We start from the raw sequence: 24,662 nt of genomic DNA on the forward strand, positions 1-24,662 counted from the left end.
CGTCGTCGCCGTCGATCCGCTCGTTAACCGACGAGATAAGAGTCGCGGGCCAGAACAGGCGGCGGCGCAAGCCTGGCCTCGCGGGCTTTCCGTTCCCTCTTTTAATCGAAGTATTTACTCCCGCGGTCGTACAAAATATTTACGCCGGCTCGAGGACTTTTACGATATTTTTCGACGGACCGTCGCCGTCCTTTATTTGCATGCCCGGCCATGGACGATCTTCGTCTTCGCGTCGGTTCGCGGTACCTGGCCTCTGTTTCAAAATATTTTTCCTCCGCGCTGCTTTCGCTTCCAGGAAACCGTCGCCGCAACGGTTTTATCCTATCTCTCGCGGTTAATTCGAAATTTCGCGCGCTGCGATGATAAATAACGGCGATAGCAGTGATCGCGATACTGCAATTTTGACTGTCTAATTAAATAAGCGGGACGGAACGACGAAGTTTCCGCGAGGCGGGAGGGAAAAACGAAAGTGTGTTTCTGATAGAAACGGGAGGAAGATACGCGAAGGAATTTCATCGAGACGCGCGATCCTGTGTATCCTGTCGACGAGATCTGTTTACCCCGGGGCCACGAGCTCGTTAATACGTATGAAAGAGGGGACGCGTTACCGGCGGGACGCTAAACTGTCCTTCGAAAAAAAAGAAGAAAAAATAAAAGTGGATTGCCCCGGAGGGAAAACGTTTGCGAAACAGTGATGTGTACTTTTAATTAGCGGGCCGGTGAATCGCGGCAATTAGTCGGGCAATTTTCGCGTGATCGCGCCTCGATTACCTTCGGTTAAACTCGCACGGAGGATCCTCGCTTCTGCTGAATTTTATTTAACTCCCTCCCGTGTTCTTTCGGCTACTTCGCGTTTATCGGTTGCGAGCCCGGCCGATTTCCATGTTTGTCCAGCAATTAGAGGCGAAAAATAGCGTTGTTACAAATGACACTGATATTTCCTTGTTTACAGCGGAGGAAGGAGAGAGAAAAAAAGAAGACGCTGCCGCGTGATAAGCACGCTCTCTCTTGTGTCGCTCTTTCTCTCTTTTTTTTCTCTGCTTCAACTGGAAAATAAAAATAAGATTCGCGACAAGACCCACGCAACACTCAACAAGTTCAATTACGAATTGCGGCGACGACGTCGCGTCATGCGCGCGCCACCTTGAGCCGTCAGCGCGGGAAACGCCGCCGTCGTTAATTCCATTATTATTGCGCGCGATCGTATTTTCAGCCCGGGCCCATGGTCCGTCGATATTTCGCTTTCGATCAGCTCCGTTCGCGTTTTTTCTCGCGGCCTCGTTTCGCGGATCCATCGCGCCTGTCCGGAGCCGAAACGCGCGTTTCGACCTCGTTAAAAAACGCGCCGGTTCTACACGCTCCTCCACCTGAAATATCTTCTTCTTCTTTTTTTCTACTCCGACTTTCTAATCCACGTTTCGTTCAGGTTCGCCGAAAATGTTTGGTTACTCGTTATTTCGAGAATGATTCTCTAGACAGAGAGAGGAGGATTCTTCTTTTTGTAGCTTTTAGAGTGGACTGCGATGCAATTACGCCGCAATTATGTGTTATTACAGGCGGCGTGGTAACCATCGAATTACCGTTTTCGAGCGACTCCATTGACGCTTCGGTTGACTGTAATAACATTACGTTTCGTTCGACTTTTTCGCGTATTTAATAGAATCGTTGTCGAACAAAAATGAAAGAAATTAGACGTTACCGACACAGCAATTAAAGTATCAAACATTGTGCGATACGATGATTGAAAGAAGAAACGGCGCCTCGGAAAAAGAAGCCGAAAATACGCGCGTCTCGTTGGTAGCGCAAAATATTTTTCAGCTGCTCGCGGATACGTTCACGCGCGTCCATTACGTCATAGGAATCGCGGCGCGCTTCGTAAACGCGATCTGTAAATGTAAACACGTGTCCCTATTTTTCCTTTAACTAATCCACGCTATTAATATTTGTGTACCGAGGCGGCTTCATTTATAGCCGTCTTTTATGGCCAGTTTTACGAGCGGCATCCTCAGCAGGGTAACGCACATCCATCCGCCTAAATTCCTCCCCGTACGCCCAACGAAAACCGTCCCGCCACTTCTTTTTTTCTCTCTCTCTTTTTGCGCGCGATCGCCTCGATCGTAAACCTTTCGGATCGAATGTAAACATCCTTCGCCATTAACATCACTGTTCACCCAGTATTTCATCCCCCTTTGCTAACTTCCTTCTGAAGTTTAGTATCTAAACTAACCAAGTCACCGGAAGTTAGGTTAAGAAAGTGGATTACGTCCAGTTTGAAGAGTGAACTAGATAGCACTTGAAAAATTTCGACACACTTCGCCGATACGGCGAAGCTGCGCAGGTATCGTCTGGGGTAAATATTGCTGTGCAGAGCGGAAGACCCTTTTTTTTTAGATAATTACAACGAGAGAGGATAGGTGTATTTTTTCGTATTGATTGAAATGGTAGGTAGGATCATGTAGCGTCGCGTGACAAAGAGATAGGATATGGCGATCGAGTCGGATACAGATCCGACGAACTTCAATGCAATAATGTCCGCGCTGTTTCGGGTATCCGCGGTGGATCTTCAATCGTATCACTAACGAACACGAGGATTCTACTGCTACGTCAGCGTGTGCCACCAGAAACCTTAAAGTGGCGGCTGCAGGAGCGTCACAGGCGGAGTCTAGTGAAGCGAGTGGAGTATAGTCGGTGGAAGCGATATGGCGGGGTCGTAAAATCAGTCAGGTGTGAAAGTACACTTAACACGAGCGCAAAAACAGCAATTCGAAGGGGTTAAGGAGAATGTCAACTAGGAATTGGTTCTTGCATTGAGGTATATTTAAAAAAAATTGTCTGTACCTTAATCGTTGATAGCTGTAGGCTGATTTTTAGCAATATCGAGCAGGAAGTGATAGAGGCTTGATACTGTATAGCTTTAACCCTTTAACGTTCGTGCTCGTGACTCGCGCAAGTTTTTTCAAAATTAGTTTCTTTCTCTTCCCATATTGCGTTATCCTTTCTATTGTGGCAAAAATCTACAAAATAATGAAAAGAAAGATAAAATTGACCTTATTTACATCAAGTGGAGAAAAATGTAAGCGCTTAAGCAGACATTTAAAATATCAATTCACTAATGACGAACGGCCCTTTAATATCGCTTCCAGCAACTATACCTTTCTCACTTACGACTTTAACAATCTCCGTTAACGCTCCTCTCAGCATTCTTTGGAAGGTAACGCTTCTAAAAATAATACTAATTCGTTTTTAAATTTTCATCCAAAAAAAGATTAGTTACATTATCGTGTTCGTGGGCCATTTAATCGAGCAGAGTTACCACAAGGAGGTTTGCGATCTGCTACATAAACGATACCCTTTGACACTCCGTCTCCTCGAAACTTTTCCAAAGCTCGGCCGGCTTCCGAGTTGGAGTGTTTACGAGAGGAAAAAAAACGATTACGGCACAGGCTTGATAACGGGCCGAGGCGAGCCAGGGTCGCGTAGCGGATCGTGCTTCGATCGCTAATCAGTCGCGCTTCGCAGGTGGTTCGGTCGCGTAACGTAATCTGCGTAAGCGTAGCCGCGTTCGCGCTTTTGTGCCGCGTGTACTGCCGATTTGGCGGCTCATTATCGGCGAGGAACGCGCGCAATGACGCACATGCAACGTGGTTGCACGTGCAACAACCGTCTGCTGCGATCGTGAACCGAATAAAAACAGACCTGTCGTACACGAGCCGAGAGAAAAGAAAATATTTTCATTGTTCGTACCCGACGGTACGACGACGTCGCGACCGCCAATTTTCATCCTCGATAATCATCGCGGGACCGTAGTGTGTCGTCATCGTCGGGCCAACCAAACACACCAAGTGTCGCCGTTTTATCGCGAGGATTACACTCTCGGTGCGTCGCTCGATCTCCTCGCGCGAGCATAACTTGGAGAGAATTCTTTGTTAACGAGTGTAGTGCACAGAGACGATATGGTGAGACCAATTATTCCAAACGGTTTCAGCGGAAATGTACCGATACATGGGCTCTCCAGCTGCTTCTCTCAGAAGGTTGTTCAATCTGAATTCAATCATGTGAGTACGCAAGGTGTTTGCTCTATTTTTCAGCAGTTTGTTGCTGAAAATTTATTTACTATAAATAGGCAACGAACGCCGATAGCAAAAATTTCGAAATTAGTGTGTTTTCATAGGATCCTCGGATCACTTTGAGTTTTTAAATTAAACCATATCGAAAATGGTGGTTCATAGTGATTCCAAGCCCACCTTCAGTTTTTTAAATTAAATCATAAGTAATTACAAGCGGACAACGTATAACGATCGCAGAAATTTGGGAAATGGTGCGTTTTCGTAGTGATCCCAAGGGCACTTGGAGTTTTTCTAATTGAATCATAAGTAATTATAAGCGAACAAGGTATAACGATCGCAGAAATTTGGGAAATGGTGCGTTTTCGTAGCGATCCCAAGGTGACTGAGTTTTTTAAATGGACTAGATTACAAGATCCAAAAAACCCATTACATGGAGCTTTCGTTTACACAGTATCAATTTTAGCGTAGCGAAAGTCGTATTACTTAATTGTCAACAGCGAAAGGGTTAACACAGCAAACTGCCTTTCCCTTAAAAGCTCAATATTCAAACCTATTACAGCCAACTCCCATAACTCGTCAATTACTACGATATCTCGCACACCAATCTGTTCTCAATTACTTTTCTAATTATCCATACTGTACATTCAACTACCTACCTACTCTTTACATCGACGTATTTGTCAGGCGCGATCGATCGAAAATAATGGAACACTCTCCAAGGATCTATTACCCTCGATTTTCCTTTTCGGTTGATGCACAAAGTCCGAAGCCCGCGCTCGACTTGGTAACTCCTGGGAAAATTACACGTTCCTTTGTCCGCGTTAAGACAATTCCAGTCGCTTTCGCATTCAAAGCGTGAGCAACAGAATCGACGGAACTCGGAAGATGTGGGTTTTCATCGAGTTAGCAAACGACGTTCCGTCAGCGAATACAAATCAGGTCACCCTGCGCATGCAGGCACACCTACGCGTTCCTCTTCTCTCCCTCTGTGTGTACCTGTCCGTTTCTGTCCATGGACCGTAGGACGCGGCCGGAAGTCGGCCCAAAGAATAGACGGCCACCCACGATCGATCACAAAGATTCCACCGTTGGGACAATAAGTTACCGGTGTTGGCACGCTGCGTTTCTCTCATCCTGTCACCTTCGAATTCACGTATACACAATCTCTTCCCTCGTCAAATTTACAGATATTCCCGACTATCGAGAATCGACGACAAATCGTGTGAAATTCAAAATTAACCAACGACACATGTACAAGTTACATGAACGCACATAAAACCAGTTTTTCATTAATCATCCAGACGAAGGTGAAGGTACTCGTGTACCAATAAGCATCGATCATTAAGCACGTGTACATTCGAAATTAGTTCTAGAATCCTCTGATTAGAGTAACATTTACATTTCGTTATAATTACCCTGGAGATGGTAGAAAGGCACACACACATACACATGGTAATCAACGTCTGTCTCATCTCAGTGGTGTTTGAAAAGGAGAGACAAGCCACAAAAGGAAACCGAAATCCGTTTCACAAACTGTACCTACTCGTGGTTCTACTTGAAAAGGAAAAGCTACGAGAGATCGTAAGCTAGCTAGGTATACGGGCTTCATTTTCTAATTACCTTTAATCTGATCACGTTAATCACCAGTGTACCGCGTTATTAGCTCGCACAGCGTATAGAAAGCTTTGGCGACACACGAGCCCCTAGCTGGTTGGCCCACTATAGCATTGGCTAAAATTCGGCTTGGCACCTGACACGGTAAACACGTGCCATTGAAACGACCACACCGCGTGAGAGAGGGGTAGGTAGGAGGACGGATCGAGATGATCCAATAGTCGAACGCGTTATTCTCGACCGTTCTCTTTTATGAAAGTTTCTACTTTGCTACACACGTCGAAGTTCTACAAATTACACTTAGGGTAGTTAAAGGAGGAGTAAATTGAGCGAAGGTCCGACGAAGGTGCATCGATCAGAGAGTTGGCAGATGAATTTAAGCGGATTACAAGGATCTTCTTTTTTAATCCGGCTTCAGCTCGATTTCATTTCTAGAACTCGTCCCCGATATCTCGTTCGTCATTTAACACATAATTCCCGATCTTTCCAACTCGCTCATTCCCATTAAACACACACATAGTATATACTTTCGGTAAATGAGAAATTAACGACGATTGCAAAAATTCCGCAGCGACGCTAAAAGGAATAAAGAAAGAAATGTGAGCGTTACAGTGTAGTACTTAGATCGACGATCGCAAAGAGAGTTCCCGGTAACAGCACATTTCGCGGCGCCCGGCCGTGACATTAATTCGCGCGAATTTCAAAAGTGGCCAGGTGCGGTGGCGCCTCCGGTCGTAAGCCACTCGCCGCACTCGTTGTGTAATAGTGTCATAAATAATCAGGCCGCGCGTTATTACGCTATTATTAGTATCAGGTGACGGGGGATCGTTTGTTCGGGCATAGAGAGATCGCGAACGATGTTGTAAATTATCGCGAACGTGAGCCTCGACGCTCCGACTGACTCCAGCGGGGAGAAAAGAGAGAATCTCTCTCGCGCGTGAAATCGCCGAAAAGCCGGCGCGATTAATTTCCGCCGTGGAAACGACACTCGCCAGCGATTGTACACGGCGAAGCGGTGCAATTCGTGGTCCGTTTGTAACAGTTTTTTCGGGTAAACTTATTTACCGCCGATTGTTGTGTGTCGAACGCAGCCGAGATACGCGCGAAGCTGCATTATAAATGAACTTTGCGCACGTGTACATTTTTTCCAACCGGCCGACTGTTTACTGAAGCGCGGCAACAACCGCATAAACGAACTGTTGTTTGTTTCGCTGATTAAGAGAGCAACATAACAGATTGTTGCGCTACCAGTATCTTTCCTCCGGCTATATAGATATATCACCACCGCTGTGTACAGTACCCAGTTCAGATTCGATAAACGACACATATTTTCGTCTAAACGCGAGATTAACGGAGGTCCTTCTGTATATCGGTATTCGTGTCTTTCTTTTCGCGTGTGCAACCGATAAGCATTGATAATACGCGTTAAAACGATTCCACGCGACAACGGGGATAACGAATTGTAAGCCACGTGCTCGAGTGGTTCGCGGACACGACTAAACTTTGTCCGTCTCGATCGGGGATCGGATCGAGATCCGTTTAACACTTGTTACCCGGGAAATAAAAGAGCGATCCCGCGGAGAGAAGTAACCTCGTTCTCCCGCGGCCCAGATAAAGACACACACGGTCTCCGCTTCGGGCATCGAAACACGGTCAGACGGTTCGCAGACGGTTATATACATGTATTTCTGGCTCGGTTGCCCCTTGCGCTCGTTCACGTGCACCTTATCAGTGTATCGCGTGGCCGATGCTTCAGCTTCTCCGCTTCGTAGGATTAATTGGGGAACGTGATTTCGGAAATTCAAGTCGATCAAGTGTGTGTAGATCGTCGTCGTCGTCGTCGTCGTCGGTGAATGAGAGGAGTTGGAAGATGGACGGAACCGAGAGACACGCTACTCTCTTGGCCAGCAATGATTCACGCGGCCTACGCGATTTACTATATTGCTGTAAGTGACCAGGCCGTCGTAAACAGCCGATAAACGGTACAAATACTTTTTTATTTATTGCCAGACGCGGCCATGCCTCGCATTATCGGTCACCGCGATACTATACGCTCCTCTTTTTTCATCTCCCTGGTCTCTCTCTTCTACACTTGGTTCCGTTCCCTGTGTGTTCGTCGATCTCCTCGCGGTTGTATACGTTCGTGTGGCTGACTCGCTTTATCCGCATTGTTCTCTCCCACGTTTCCCTGCTGCTCTCTTTTTCTAATTGCATTTCTTCCGCACGTCGACTATCTGGTTTCTCCTCGATTAATCCCCACCCCGTGTTTTTTCCATTCATGCGGACGCGGCGAGACGTTGCCTCGGTTTCGTTGCCTCGAGTAGGAAAATTACCGCTGCTCCGCGCGTGCACTCGTCTATTGACTTTTCTTTCCTACGGTTCTACCGTGATTCTGTGCCCCTTCTTCGATTCTCCATACTGTACCTTTATTCTCCAAGAATAATTGCTTTAAACGCATGAAAATTGCGCGAAAATCTATCGACACCCTTTGCAAATGCCTTTGCTCCGGCAACTTCTCTCTCTCGCTACACCTCCCCCCAACTGCTGGTACTACAATGTAATCGATAAAACGTCGACCGTTAGACTTTTATCGGTGCACCTTCGTAACGCACTATCGAGTGCGCGCGTTCGATTTCGCTCGAATTCCCAACTAATTAGTCACGTAAGCGCTAGATCCTGCAATCGTCGATCGCTCTGGAATTCACCGATCAGATCTGACGGCGATTGCGATTGCGCTCGCGCGCCACCACGAACGTCGATCCGTGTTGGCCTGTTCGCACGCCACGCGATCGCGCGTTGATAACAGCGGGACGAATACCGTATGGTTGTTCGCACGGGCTTGAAAACGCGCCAGCCGAGACCGCCCGATTAATCCACGTTCACGCTATTCGGCTCTAGCTTCGAGACGGACCGTATTAAATTGAAATTTTCGCTAACAGGCCAGGCATGGTCCATGCTTCCATATTAGAGAGGAAATTACAAGGCTTTGCCATACAACGGTTCTAGTAACATTGTACGTGTATATGTAGTCTTATTAAGAGTGAGACCGGGCGAGAAAATAAATAGGGGAATTTGCATCTCATTGAGCGGCAGATTCGTGGAAATTAGAGTAATTTCAAGCGTCCTGGCTATCGTAACGACCGTCTGGACGGCTGTTAATAATAGCCATTTAATGTCCCTCTCTTTCTATCTTTCGCTCGCACGACCTCTTCATCGGAACGATGAAATTTTTCAACCCTCGACTAATACCTCGTATCTCACCGCTATCAATTATAATTCCTCTCAGGAACCCTCTCTCCTTCCATTTACCTCTCCCTCTTCCTTTTCATCCAATTAACGCCTCCCTCTTCGATGCTCTTTCACCTTGCCTCTCTCTCTCTCCTCTTTCCTTTCTTCCGCGGACGATAAATAAACACCGGGGGTTGTTTCTCCGGAATCCTCCTGAAAGGACGTCCCTCTGAAAAATTGGCGAAAAAGAAAAAGCCGAAGCGATTATCTCGGCGACGTTCGTTTCAAATCATCGTTTTGCCGGCGTCACCGGTGGCGCTCCTTTGTTTGCGAGATGTCTATGGGGCTCGTTGCATTCGTTAATTAGCCGACAGTTTATTTCGCCGAACTGTTTTCCTTTCGGTTCAGCTTTCTCTCTCTCTCTCTCTCTTTCTCTACGTACGCTCGATACCAACAAAGGCGAGGTGGTTATCGTTCGCGATCGTTTTATCGCTCGGTATCGTTGTGACACGCGCGTCGAATGACGCCCGACACACCACCTTGCTGCAGCACCTCTGAAACGGTGTCCATGTTACGAGACGGGCATCGTTTCTTGTCCGCGAAACGGCAACCGGACTGGCATAACAATCATCCGCTATGATAAACGATTAATCATCGACGCGGCTGCGGTGTCGCACGCACTACGCGTCTGATCTATTCTGCTTGTCAAAGACAAAGGAGAGAGAGCCTCGTCTCTCTGCCTTTCTAAATTTATCTGGCTACGCATTAAACGCGGAATACTACGCATTAACGTAATTGACTGTTTTCTCTCGATCGATAGAACGAATTCGAGACCTTAAAAGTATTAATATCTCTCGGGGAAATACAAAATTTGTTCGCGTTCAACGTACAGGTACGACGAAAGGGACAGAGAAAAAGGAAGGGAAGAAAGGGTGACGTTTCAATTTACAAGGAGGGACACGATACTGGGCTCTCGGTCGTTAAGATAGCGAATTAATATTTTTCTCGCGGGAGAAGCGAGTGGAACAAGAACGGCCACACCGGCCGTTCTTCGGCGATTAGTCACTCGTGACCGATTTTCCAGTGGTTTTCTGGCACCGACATTAGCACAAGCAAGATCGTATACTAGAAGATGCGCCTCGCCGTTTATATACCGGGTGTTCTAAATACAGGCTTCCGCATTGAAGCGCGCCGACATTCTACGGGAAAGAATAGACCAGTCGTGACCCCCTTCTATTTACACTCCTGTTTGCAATTCCCATTTTGTAACCGTCAATTTTACTATGAAAAAATATAGAAAAATGCGAAAGAAAAAAAAAGACACGCGTATTACAATCGTTTCGCTACGCGGTAACGGTTTGAAATTTAATAACAGAACGTCGAGAAGGAAAAGTTATTTTCTACGCTTTGACGAAAGGTAGAGGTACCTATCCTTGCAATAACCGTGCACAAAGGTTCGTCCTACGTCGTTTTCATATTTGCCTCAAAGAATGGCTTTTTTAATATTCCACGGGTGGAGAGAGAGAAGGGTCGGCATTCGGAACGAGTGAGGTGGCGCAGAGGGGTGGGGAGAAATTAGAACGACAAAAGGATAAATTTCCGCAGGATGCCCGACGATCCAGCCCGGATATCGATGCAAATTTTCTGCATTACATAAACAAGGCCGCACGTGTCGCAACTTTTTCAATTACATTTATATGTTTGCACAATTGTGTCTCTTTATTGCTTTATACGCGGCACGTGCACGTGGCCACCGCGATGATAAATATAAGCGGTTATATTAGCCGTTAAAACTAAATATTATACAACACCGGGGCTGTACTTTAGTCGCGGCGTTTTGCGTGCAATCGCGCGTCGTAACCTCGAAAGACGGATCCCGCTAATCGTTTCATTATCTCGCCGCTACTTTCCATCGCTCGATCGCAACATCGTGAAAATTATTTCGTTCTACCGTTTCGAAAGATTACGCGTTACCGAATTTTCGGAAAAGTCCGAACCGAGAGAAAGAAAGAGAGGAACATTTCAATTAGAAACCAACGGAGAAAGATCGGAATTGGTTATTTGGGAAGTTAGGTTAGGTACGCAGCTAGGCGGGAACGATGGTAAGTAGAACCGGGGACTCGATCGAGCAAACAATGATTCGACTATTCCCAACGGCGTGTATATTTCAGTATTCGGCGGCCTTCGCCGGAGCTACCAGGCCTCGACAAAGAGAAAGGGAGCAGTAGAGGGGAAAAATGGGGAACAAGGATTTGTTTTCATTGACATACCAGAGCGGAGCTCGGCTCGTTTCGCAAAAATCTATTTTCGCGCGCTAATTATGTAGCAGTCGGTAACACGTCACGAGGCATCTCTCGTTCTCTCCTCCTCCTCCCCCTCCCCACCTCCTACTCCTCCACTCCGCCGTGTGCATTTCGCCTTCTCTCGCTAGAGTGCCGCGACGCTGCCGCCAGTTGGTCGGCGACGGATCATTGTTTACACTGCGACGAGGCACTGGAGCAAACGATCACGATAATAACGTTACCAAGTTCGATGACTGCATGGCATATTCAGTGGAAACCTCCCATTGGGATAAAAGGTTTTTTTTCAGTCCTTCCCCGATCGTACACTTCCACAGCACGAGATCGCGTTCGCTCTTTCCATTCGCGTTTTCTTTGTTTACCTAAGTCACGCTCCATCTTGACAGCTCTTCTGTATCGACCGATGGAATCTTTCGTTTCGAACCATAGAGAGAGAGAGAGAGAGAGAGAGAGAGAGAGCTTCGACAGGTGTCTAATAGGCGTCATGCCTAGATGTGTACTTAAATTTACTCGATACGCGTAAGGTTAAGTATCGGTATTCGATATAGTTTTGTAAACGAAGAATTCTACCTCAGTTTTCCAAGTTTCTCCGAGTTGAACGGAAGGTGTGTAATTCGTGGTAACGCGTCATACGTCGAACAACACATCGTGTACGATTACGAAGGAACGCGAGCAACCGTTCGTCGAGGTGAAATTTTTCAAAGTGAGCGGGGGCAACGTTGCTCGTGATTTGCAATTCAAGGCGAGCTCGATCACCGGACTCCTCTTTGGATGCGAATGAAAAATATTCAAGGTGGGCAGGTGGATGACTCAAATGGAAGAGGGGTAAACGAGCTCGAGGTCCGGTCGCTTCGATCAAAATATACGTATTTCTAGACACACGGTACGGCCGAACTAGACTGTTGTTCGCAAACGATATAACAACGGGGCAATTATTCATTTAAAGAAACGATAATGCCGCTGATTCGCGGAAGAGTCAACAACTGCGAAACCATTCTCGGTATGCTGGACTTTGTCGTTCCCGTCCTCGCGGTCGCGTTGCCCGACGATCTTGGCGCGCGCGCGGCCGCGTGAGACAACTTTGTGTAAACAAGATATCAACGGTTGAACCGTCGGACAACAATGTTATTAAAGCAACTAGTCGCGGATATTAATCGACCAAGTCGAGAGAAGGCAGTGCTGTGTGTCGTGGAACGTCGAGCGACGACCACGCATTTGCGTGCACCGATATCGAGACGACGTATTCGTAATTCGACGGCGCGCGAACAAATGGACCGAGATTCGTGAAACGAATGGCCGTCGTGAACGGTGCGCGCCACCATTTGTCATGGCGTCGAACGACGACGAAAGAAACGCTGACATTTTCAACCGTACCACGCTAACCAGAATTCTCTCGATATTTAAATCGACGATCTTGCCAGTTTTACGTTTCTATTTTGAATTTACGGGCACGTCCCCGTGCGATAGGTGAAATAACCTAAAACCGGTAAGAAAAAAGCCCATTCTTTGCGGTCAGATAGAGTCACAATGGTCTTCCGTATCCTCGCCCAGTGACCCGTAAAAGGTGAGAACGCTATTGGCCCTATATACCGTTACCCCCAGTTAGTGGTTAGCTGAGGGCAAGCACTTATTCGAAGGTGTAAGTCAATAGGTTCAAGTATTCCTGGGTGCAGATGCACCAACGTAACCGTTCCTTTTATTTAGACATTTTTCTCTTCTTCTTTTATGTACACGCGTAAGGTAGAAACAACAGATAAGGTAATTTCGAAGAAGTTCTTGGACGTGCAATTTTATTTTTTTACAGACTTGGTAAACATCGTCGGTGATGTACCTACTGATTTCCCCTAAAACGGTATTGTCGATTTGATAATCGGCTTTATCGTGCGACACACGTCTCGATTTTCCGTCGCGCAGCACCATTACACAATTCCATAGTACAATATTTGTTGTGCGATTTGTAGATACGCGCGCACGTACATACGTGCGTATACACAGCAGGCGGAGAGGTACCGTGGCCGCTGTGCTGCATTCTTGAGATTACGCGTGAACTACTTTTCGAATGAATGTCGCGATAAAATTTTTTTTTTTATCGGCCCGTTGCGTACTCGATTGTATCGAACGTGCCGTGATTAGGTTATCGTCGGCTGTTTTCAAAACTTGCTACCGCGCTGTGATAGACCAATAATCAACAAACTGTGATAGGGAAAATATCGAGAGGTTATTTTCCCTGTAGAGCGAACTGCACGCGGAACAATATTGTCAAAATACGTTTAACCAACGTCAACACGATTATACACGGATGCGACATCGAGAAAAAAAACGAAAAAAACGAAAGCCGCGGTAGGATATACGGGACATTTTCACAACACGAGCTTGGGTAAAGGTGTGTGCGCACGCGCACTTCGAGGAAACTCGAGCAGCGAGCGCGGCTCGAGAAATTGACATCCAACGAGTACTAATCGCCGGAGAATGGTCGAGTTAGCGAGAAACGTGTAACTCATTCTTTCGCATCCGTGACGGGATGAATAAACGTAAAGGAGGCTTTAAAAGGACACGCGTTTAAGCGCAGCCAGGGAAGAGGGAATGCTAAGTGGCAGGGCAAAGAAGAATACTAAGGAAGGCATTCGTCGGGATACTCGCGGAGAACCGACCGGATGCAACGCCAGAATGGGAATGCAAGCCTCCGCGCGCACAAGAGTCCGTTACTCGCATCGGGTATTTCCCAGAACGCGACTATAAACAAACAAACACACCGAGAGAGAAAGAGAGACAGTGTAGTGTGCGCGTGTGATCCATGCCCTCCCTTCCAAGGCAACACATAGCACCGACGAGCCAGAAGTTCGATGGGGAAGGGAGGGGGATGAGAATACTGGCGCCGTCGGTTGAGTAACCCCACCAGGAGAACCGCGCATGCGCACACAGCGGGATTCCCCAGCCGTTCCCCACCACTGGCTCGCGCGTCTGACGCCCCTCTCTCGTCTCGTTTCCCCTTCTCCTTCGGCAATGGTCAAATTCGCACGTAAAGTCGCTCCGAACGTTTCGCTATGATGACAAACTGTCCACAGTGTTTACTGTCGATAGAGCGCCGATTTTAGCTAGAAGGATCGTATTTATTGGCTATCGGCGAACTCGTTCGATAATTTTCAGACAGTTTTTAACATGAAAGGAAATAGACTTTTCTGGGAAACCGCCGACATTCTGACGTTCCCTGCATAAACTCTATTTAACCGAGAATGCATACAGGGAACAATTGGTACAACGTTTTCGAGACGTTTGTCTAAAATTTCGTGCAGCATTTCTCATTCGAATTCAGAGGCGAGCGCGAGCGCGAGCGAATTTAAAATTATGGAAATTCGAGATTAACATCGATACTCTGACTTGGTATGACATCACGCAACAGCAATTCTCGAAAAGTATCCGTTGTACCTACATCGAGCGAGCCGATCAGCAAACACGCTATCCGTTAATACTCTATTCCCGTGGTTTACACGAATCGTCGAGATTTCGAAAATATTTCCCCGAAGGAATTTAACGGAACCGCGACCGAAGGAAATTATATTATCCTTGTGGCCGTTCGTTGTCTTCTGTTTTTCGTCCCGCGGTGTCGGGAAAAAAGGAAAAACGGTGGTCATACCAGTGGGACAAGAAGAGGAGAGAAAGACTGGGAGGTGTCTCAATGCTTTCATTGCAATTTTCGCACTTGACCGCAGGGGTAAGCGTGCTTTACGATCCGCGGTAAGATTACCATCGACGCTGGTGGTGGAGGGATCTCGCTACCCCTCGATCTCCCCACCGCCGCTCCCGGATGCGGGTCTTACTACTGGAGGTGGAAGCATGCGTGGTGGGGGCCTGGGGCAACGGTGGTGGGAAGGCTTGCCGCCAACGAGTGGTCGATGGTGGGGGGAAAGCGCGGGTTAGCAGCCGGGACACGCCAGGCGTAGGATTCAGTAAGCGAACGGCTCTCAACGGCCACGAACGTGTTTTTCGTTCTTCGGTTCCCGCGCATTGCATATATATGTATATATGTACCCGAGACTGATCGAAAGAAACATAATCGAGACGCTGTCGAAAATTCGCATCATAATAACCGTAACATACAGCCGCGACACATATCCGGTTTTACGAAAGTTCACTAACTAAAAAAAACAACAAAAACAAAAAAAAGCAACAGAAGTTCTTTTGATTCATTCGATTATTTTGGTTCTTCACTTTCATTTCCGCAACTGTGGCTTTAACAATTCAAACTGGATTCCAAGAAGCAGTGCGTGTCGCGATTTCATCGCGGCTACCGGAGGCTTAAAAAATTTTTCAAGGTAAGAAGAAAACATCTAACCAACAACGACGCGAATCCCGTAAACCGCGCGCCTTTGCCTACTATATACGGTGGAAAAATAAGTCGAGCAGTCCGCGAAAGGTGTGATCGAGTGTGACGCCGCGCGCAGCAACTTCTGTGTCCGAGAGTGCTCGTTCTCGCGGAAACAGAGCGAAATTTTAGAAACGTTTCGTTACTGTTTACCCGTACATCGATACTCGTCGAAATCCCGCGTAGTGACGCCTTAAGGGATGGACGTTTCGTCGTCGTGACAATGGACTATCGTTTCGACGGCCAATCAGCCTCGTTAGAAACCGATTGTTTACTGTTCGTGAAAATTCGTCGAAACGTTCAATTCCGATCGTGGTCGTCGAATCAACTCTCGAATAATTCTATCTGATCTGTTCGGTAAAATATCTGAGAATCTTCTGAAAGAACGTTCCCACGGATCGCGATACTATACCTCCGAACGAAGAAGCGTGTGGCAACTTTGTACTCAAAAGGCGCGTCTTCCCAGTGACCGTGTTTCACGGGATCAGCAATTATTTCGTTGCGGCAATCGGATAATTTTCATCTTTCTCTCGTATTCTCCGTCGTAGTTCTCTCCGAGTGCTTGCGGAGATCTCTTTCTCTCTTTGGCGGGAAAAATAATTTCGTTTCGAAATGTCACAACATCCGATGCGTCAATATTTTCGCAAGTCTCGTTCGCCAAACCGACCTGTTCATTTTCGAAATTTTATTCGCGACCAGTTTCGCGAAGGACGCGGCAACGTGAATTTCACGGAAATCCTTCGAAACGGAAAAAAAACATGGTGTATTCGAGATTTTCGGTCGAGATCGAGTCCCGAAAACGAAAAGGAACAGTGTATGTACGAAGTCGGTACGCCGAAAAAGAGGTGAAAGAAAGAGGAGGTTAACAGACCGCCTCGAAGCATGAATAATTTATGCTCGCTGGAATTTTAAATAAATTCACCCGGAGCCCCCAAACAGGCAGCGTAATCACGACGCGGTACGAAAGTTGTTTACGTTGCCTGTCGAAACCAACTTTATACGAATTCTCTTCGAAGTAGTGCTCTCCCCGTGTCGGGCCAGGAATAATATCCTGTTTTGGACAGATTGAAACTTTTGATACTCGTTCGCGATCCAGTGAAAGAATTCAGTGACACGTCTATTTACGATCTACAAAATATTTTTTCGTTCGCAACAGACGTGTAAATATTTGTTTTCGTCACCACCACCACACCGAGGGTTCTAGTCAAACGAGCGTTTACACGAGTATTCGTTGCATCGACCGATACATGTAGTGTTGTACAGGGGGAAAAGTAGAAACTTTGAACGTTACCGACGGTTGGAAAACAATCGGCAAAACTGTTGGAAAGATTCTATTCGTAAGTATTCGTAGAGATAGATGGTAGGAGATTCGAAAGCAGGAATTTCATGGCGTCTCGTAGGGTTTTCGCGCGCGTCGAAAGGTGTGACTATCGACTAAACACAGAGCAACGCGTCTCGCGATAATAGCGCGCATAGGTGTTTGTACGAGTTTCGACAACAAATTATCGGGAATGCTCTGGTGAAGCAGCCAAGATCGCTAGGTCGAGGCGTTCGCGCGCGATACACGTGAACTTGGTGTGATCACAAAATTCCGCTAAATTCTTGAGAAGCATCAAAGGGAGTGAGAGAGAGAGAGAGAGAGAGAGGACATCGTCGAGGTTCGCGACCGATAAAACATGTTTGGATCGACCACTTGTTTATACGATACGATATGATGTGAAAGCAAACAGTTTTGTGGCCATCTCTTGCTCACGACATAGTTCGATCTTTGTCACTGGTATATGCTTATCCTCTCGACGGGCACTCGAAAGAGGAAAAACAAAGTTTTGGCGACCGCGGGATGTGTCGGTTCGTTCAAACGGTTAATGACTCAGGAGGATGCTTTTGAACACATCGGAGGTTGTGCGAGCCGCAACGGTAGTGTTTGTAGTTATCGATACGCGCGTGTCGATATTTTACGCGGGCGAGATTGTCCTGCATCGATAACACTCGTGTCGTAATTTCGATTAGCTATAGATTGTTGTCGTACGAGAGCGTTCAATAGACGGCGTTTACAATTCCGTGGCGCCCCTTTTTCGTAACAATACACAACATGTAGCAATACCTTTCTAACGCCATTTGTAAACAACCCTGTGCAACCCCATACAACGAACTTTCTTCGACTATAAACATTCTAAAGATATTCTTGTAATCATCTTTCCAAATCTACACACGTCCATGCACTAATTTTCCATTGTGCACGCCTAACCTCGAAGCTTTCTTGAATGCGCTTTTTTTTTCAATCTCAGATAGAATCGAAAACAGTGACAATAACGGTTATACAAAGATTAGAAACGTTATTTGTCTACATTGTTTATTCATCCCATACAACAAAGTCGCAATATAATATAATATTCTAGAACGACTGTTGTTCCCCATTGTCAATCCCCTCCCTCCCCGTACGTTCTCGAGACAAGTGCATCTCGGAATACGCACCTGAAAAGCTCCACGACAGTAACACGCAACTTACACTAATGCTTTTGAAATCGGACAAGCTGAACGCGCGCGTGTAAACCGTGTAGAGAGATCAGGTGCACGAGACGACGACGACGACGACAAGAGAGAGAAATGGACACAAAAGAGGCGGCAATTCGCGTTCTCCCGCTAGGAAATCGAGAGGCTTGCTCTCGGTATAGAAAATCGACGCCCTGTTTGTCGCGAAGCCCTTTTATTAGTCTCCTTCTGAACAGGCAGCTCTCGTCGAGCCGTGGTACGGCGTGTGTTCCAATTTAGCCGCGCAGCCCGTGCGCGACACGTTTCTCAGCGTCTGCGAATGCAAAACATCTCATTCACGGGCAAAAGTGCTGGCCGCCTGCGCCAATAGGCGTAGTCCCTTCTGGTAGCCGGCAAAAAGCCCGATGCGACCACGGAGAAGAAGAAGGGGTATACACGATCATTGCTCTCGCTGTCTCTTTCTCGCGCGCCTCTCTTCTGCTGCTCCTCTTTCTCTCTCCCCGTCTGCTGCTGGTGTGTGTATATATGCGCGCGCGAAGGGAAAGGGGCGGGGAAAGAGAGAGGAAAGTGTCGCGTACCATCGGCAGAGGGCAGCACTCGGCAGGCTGCACGAAAAACATAACCTCGCGAGCCTAGAGCGACAGAGATTCGTCGGAGGGTAAAGGACAGAGTGAGAACGGCGCGGAGCGTTACAAGGCGCGCGTGGAGAGAGAATGCGCGAGAGAAGGAGACGGGACGAGCAAGGCTAAAATTAGAATGTCCGTTGGAATGCTGCTGGGTTGTGTGTACAGGGTGATTCAGCAATCGCGGGAGGAGGAAAGAAGCATAGAGAAGAAGCCGCGCGCGCTGCGTCAGGGGGAGGGAGGAGAGAGTTTAACGGACGCACGCGAAGTTATTTCGTTTTTAGAAGATCGAACAAGAGGGCGTTACGTGTGTCTCGGGGTTTCGCCTTCCTGTTAAATTTCCCCGCGGTATAAACGCGCGTGATTTTCTTCTCGTACTTTTTTTTTCCTCTGTTTTTCGTTGTCACGAGGACACCTCGTGACGTAAACAGATCGCGGCGTGTCCTCGAGGTTTGTTTAACAGGGAGGTGTGTAGCGAAAGTGTTGCAGGGTCACAGACAAATCGAAATGTCACCGTGAAAAACGTTGTTTACGATTTGTCAGATTGGCAACGCGCGCTTAGCACAGCCATGTTGTGTAGGACAGAGGGAGCGAGAGAGAGAGAGAGGGGGGGGGCGGTTTATTTAAAACTGGCACGTGATACTCTCTTGAACGGGGCATATATCTACGATCTAAGCAAATTGCGAGGTCGTCTGGTGGGACGTTAGTCGGTATATCGATTATCCGAGTCCCCTCTGCCCCGAGACTTCTCTCTCTCGTTGATATCTAGTGATCGACGCTTCTCTCTATCCTGCGGTATCCGTCGGTGGTTATCCCCCTTGCTCTCCGCCATAGAGCGAGATAGAGAGAGACGGATAGATAGGATAGAGGAATAGAGGGAGAGTTAGAACGTGGTTGGGGAGAGGGGAGAGGGTGTGAGAGAAGTAGACGAGAGTCAGGGGACCAAGGAATAGATAAGCAAATAAATAAACTAGCGGGGCAAAGCGAAAGCCAGCCGCGAAGCAGAGGGAGTTAGGGCCGGTGCTGGGTGGCTCTCGGGCAAATGCTCGACGAGGTCGACGTCCTGACACGGATGGTTGACGCCGTGGGGCCCGCCTCGTAACCGGCCTGGGAAGAAGAACGAGGAAAGGTAGATAAAGACGGGATGAAAGAAAGGGCCTTGCCGACTTGCGTTTTCATCGTTCTAAATATAAATCCCTCTTCTTCTTTCTCTCTACCCCCCTCCGTTTGCCTGTCCTTCTGCAGTCGTCGCTGCTGCCACCGCGAATTCCTTGATTAACTCGTCGAACCCTTTCACGGACGAGTTTACTAGCGGGAGACTGTAATCTGAGAACCGAGTAAAATTGTTTACCATTCCACGTGATAAAATTGCGTATGGGGAATGTAAGTCTCTCTTCCGAGACACTTTCAGTTCGGAGGGGGGGAATTAACGCGCGAACGAAAGAATTTCGGTGCATCCGGAAAATGGGCCGTTGCGTATTTATACCCTCTTTTGTCGTGAAGGTTGCTTTGTAGGCGCCATCCCTCTGTATCCTGCAGCCGCTCATTTTCGGCGATGGCGTCTCGTTAAGACGTCGTCGATATTTACCCGCGCCGTTAGCAAAAAGTTGCATTTCCCTTGTCTCTCCTCTCTCTCTGCTGCGGAGAAAAGCTTGTTTGGGAAACGGTCTTTGACCGTTCTTACGGAGCGAGGGAGAGGAGAGGATACGAAGGTCAGAGAAGAAAGGAGAGCATTTCGACGGAGGATTATCCGGATTCTCTTGTTCGAGGATGAGAACTTGTTCCTTTCTATTGTCACGGGGTATAACGCGGGATCCGTCTTTCGGCGGAAGTACACAATGCCGATGGTAGGAAGGAAGCGGCGAAAGGGGCGCGATCGTCTTTCGAACCGGAAATGAAGCGATCGCCGCTTAAAAATCACGCTCGTGTACGTGTCTACACTCTCTCAACCCTTCCTTCCTCCTCTTCAGTTTCGTTCGATTGCCCCCGTTACAACGCGGGCCGTGTCAGGCACAGGGAAAAACATCTGTCGCGACGTATCCCTCCGGGTTCCTCCTCTGTATCGTATCACGCTTTCGAAGGTCTGTTGTTACAGAAGCTTCGAGAGCCGTGGAAATTTCTGTGCATGTGAGGCGAATCGACATTCGTAAGAGGAAATAATTTCCAATTACAAAGCGGTCTCCCGACCCTTACCCGACCCCGAACAGTGAGAGACAGATAGAGAGGTCGACCGCTCGGTCTCCCGAGGGCACTGTTTGCAACGTCTCTTCTCCTCCGAAGGTCAGCATTAACGGGAGCAATCTTGACAAATATTTGTCCAGACCCCGGGATTCGTGAGACCGTTTCTTTTCTACCAGCCGGGAGTAGAGGAGAGACAGTTTCTTGGTTCCTTTGTGTCCCCTTCGATGGGGAAAACGTCTCGACGGAAAAGTGCACACGGTCTCCTCGAAAACATCGATTATTCCACCATGTCGTTTCCTGCTCTATCGTCGTTTCCTTATTTTTTTCCTCCTCCCCGTCCATCGACTGTTGAAACATTCAAAACGAATATATTCCACCGGGTGAAACGATGTTTCAATTCACCTGCTTACGATAGAAAACAGGTAGATCTCCGAATGATACCGCTTAACCTTGATCTTCGAACGCGTGCACAGGTTGCGATACGAGACTGCGACGCGTGAAAACTCGAGTCACTTTCGTTTCACGCGAAATCGCTCGGTGGTCGGACGACCAACGACTAAAGCGAGAGTCCGTAGTTCTGACCCGCACCGACGCGGCCACGTGTCGGGCCTGGCCTGACGTCACTTCCGGTGCCTGATTTCCTGGTGCCGGACGATCGTTGGCGGATGAGAGGAGTTAAGTGCGCCGGACACACGAGTTCATACGCCTCCTCGTTATCCCACCGCATCGTTTTTTAATCTTTCTCCGTGCTGCGAGTCGATTAGAAATGAAACGCAACCCTCTAATCGTCGCGATACAGTCGTTCGTAGAACGTATTGCTTCTCGATGTACAAAGTTGTCACGATCCAAACCCAATAGAGGAAGTCAATAGTTGTATGTGTGAGAGAGAGAGAGAGAGAAAGGAGCGAGTAATTAAGTGTCGGATGGTTTTTGTTGCAGTGTGTGGCGAACCAGTCGCTTACCGTTTCGCCACAGCCGGCAGTAACGGTGGAGGGGCCGGTGTCCAAAATGTCTCCACCAACGAACGACGTGACCAATGGTGTGGTTGTGCCACCCAACACCCTGGCGCCCCGGGTTTCGCCGACCACGAACCCGGCCCTTACCACCAACACGCCAACGCACAAGCGCACTCCCAAGGATTTCATCTTTGGCAAGGTGATCGGCGAGGGAAGCTTCTCCACCGTAAGTGTATTATCTCGTTAACTCGATTAAATCATTAAGAACCTCCTGGATTACAACCGGGGAGAGGGAAGAAAAAGTGTTCTCGCCCTCTTCTTGGACCTTTCCTGTCGGTCTGATTCTCGAAAACTTTCCCCTCGTTACGAATGAAAGTTTCACAACCACCGACACCACCACCTTCTTTTCTCTAGATTTTTCCTTCCATGTGCACACACGCCACACGCACGGCGTGTTTTGTAGAGACTAAAAGAAGAGCAGAGAAGAAAGAGTATCGATCTCTAACGGGACGATGTTTTTTGTGATCTGCACACAGGTTTACCTCGCCAAGGATATCCACAGTGGCAAAGAGTACGCGATCAAGGTGTGCGACAAACGTCACATCATCAGGGAGAAGAAGACCGAGTACGTGCAGCGGGAGAAGGAGGTGTTGAACATGCTCGCGGGCGCGAAGCATTCGTTCGTGCGCCTGTTCTGCACCTTTCAAGACTTGGAGAGACTCTACTTCGTCTTATCGTACGCTAAAAACGGCGAGCTCCTGCCTTACATCAACAAGGTCGGCTCGTTCGACATCGAGTGTACAAAGTTCTACTCGGCGGAGATTCTACGCGGCCTCGAGTACCTTCACGGTCTCGGCATCATTCACCGTGACCTCAAGCCGGAGAACATTTTGCTGGACGAGAAGATGCACGTGCTCATCACCGACTTCGGCAGCGCGAAGATCCTCAAGGACCCGGAGACGGCGGTGACGCACACACCAACCGATGACCCACAGCAGCAGCAACAACAACAGCAGCAACAACAACAGCAGCACCAGAAACAGTACAGGAGAGAACGCAGGGGTTCGTTCGTTGGTACTGCCCAATACGTGTCGCCGGAGTTGTTAACGGATAAAACGAGCAGGGCATCCGATCTCTGGGCCCTCGGCTGTATAGTCTACCAGATGGTCGCCGGCCTGCCACCGTTTCGCTCCGGCAGCGAGTACATGATATTCCAAATGATCCTGAAGCTCGAGTACGAGATTCCCGATGGTTTCTGCGAGCTGGCTAGGTCACTGGTCAGTCAGCTTTTGGTACTCGAGCCATCGCAGAGATTGGGCGCCTTGGACGAACATGGCGCCGGTTATCCTAGCATCAGGGCGCATCCGTTCTTCAAGGGTGTCGACTTCGAGACCCTTCACGAGCAGACACCACCGCCTATCTATCCCTATCTGCCCCGTACGTCAGAGCACGAGGAGCTCAGGTCGCAGTACAGGGTTCCCGATCACCTGGAACCAGGCCTCGACGACAAACAACTGACGAGGCTTCTCGGTCTGGGTATCGGTGAAGACGAGGAGAACGAGGAAGAGGACGTGACAACCACCGAGCGTGAAAAACCAGCGCAACCCAGCACAGTCGTGGAGAAGCCAAGGAGAACGAGGATAAATGCTATCGAGGGTAACATCACCGATCTGACACAGGATGACATCAGGAACCGGCTAGAGAAGCAGCGTGCCTCGAACGAATGGGACGTCTTCGTCGAGGGTAACCTGATATTGAAGCAGGGATTCGTCAACAAGAGGAAAGGCCTCTTCGCCAGACGGAGAATGCTCCTGCTCACCACCGGACCACACTTGTATTACATCGATCCTGTGAACATGGTGCTCAAGGGCGAGATACCCTGGAGCCCGGAACTTAGGGTCGAGCCGAAGAGCTTCAAAATCTTCTTCGTCCACACGGTAAATGTCTCTTCCATCCATGACAATGCCCATGTTTCTCTTTCTCACGATGTTTACACGGGAGAACAGTTGGATCATTCGTTTCTTTCTTATCTCGTTACAGCCAAACAGGTCATACTATCTCGAAGATCCCGAAGGATTCGCATTGGAGTGGTGTAGAGCGATCGAGAACATGCGACTCCATTACTACGGCCTGCAGGAGACCCCAGCTTAAACAGAAGACTGATGAACGTTAGATCCGTTTTAGATGGAACAGATGAAGAGAGAGAGAGAGTGCAGAGGTTTCATCGATATTACGGTAAAGGAAAATAAAATGTCCGCGAGGTGCGACGATCACCGAGATCTTAGAGGATCGTGTTTAGCCCATTCGTGTGGCCAGAGGAGGCGATTCAAATACGTTAGATCGTTTGTTAGCGTGTAATTCGTCGTTTAGGGGAGATACATTTTCTAGGAAATAAGTTATAGCGACCTTCTAGCGCGTTCGGAGCGTGTTATGTACAGCTTTAGGACAAATTTTCTAGGTAAAAATTCAAAGTGTTTATATTATATATATTATATGATAACTGGACCTCCGAAGGGTAATACACACAGGGGGTATAGGAGGACAAAGAAAAACGAAAAACATAGAAATGAAAGGTTTACGCGTATCGATATTATCGTGCAGTTGCCCGTTTTTTAAAAACCCAGTTGCGTTTCCCTGTAATATTTATTAATCGTACTCGGGAGAGGTACTATCTTGAAGAGGCTGCCCGACGGCATTTTCAAGAGACACGCGAGAACCAACGTAAAGAAAAATAGCGAAATTTTTTAGCCAATGTTTCTCGGCTGTGTTAATTCACAGCGTTTGCGCCGCACGCTGCTTTGTGACACAACGCCCGTGATCGAGGTCGCGCCTGGCCT

The 24,662-nt window shown here is 48.0% G+C and overlaps 1 protein-coding gene across 4 annotated transcripts in view; it reads left to right on the plus strand.

Moving 5' to 3' along the window:
- The window catches only part of LOC108574038 (3-phosphoinositide-dependent protein kinase 1), a 181,774-nt gene extending 157,118 nt beyond the window's left edge, over positions 1-24,656 (plus strand). For 2 of the 4 annotated variants that reach the window (XM_017936542.1, XM_017936539.1), the window contains exons 2-4: positions 21,809-22,051; positions 22,362-23,762; positions 23,866-24,656. In XM_017936542.1, coding sequence (XP_017792031.1) covers positions 21,878-22,051; positions 22,362-23,762; positions 23,866-23,976 — 1,686 coding nt within the window. In that variant the 5' untranslated portion in view covers positions 21,809-21,877 and the 3' untranslated portion in view covers positions 23,977-24,656. Of the gene's footprint in view, positions 1-3,990; positions 4,056-15,449; positions 15,523-21,808; positions 22,052-22,361; positions 23,763-23,865 lie in introns of those variants that run through there. The other 2 variants (XM_017936541.1, XM_017936540.1) reach the window with 2 other exon arrangements.
- Positions 24,657-24,662: the final 6 nt, after the last annotated feature.

The sequence above is a fragment of the Habropoda laboriosa genome, unplaced genomic scaffold (genome assembly GCF_001263275.1).
Source record: "Habropoda laboriosa isolate 0110345459 unplaced genomic scaffold, ASM126327v1 scaffold145, whole genome shotgun sequence".
Classification (NCBI taxonomy): Eukaryota; Metazoa; Arthropoda; class Insecta; order Hymenoptera; family Apidae; genus Habropoda; species Habropoda laboriosa.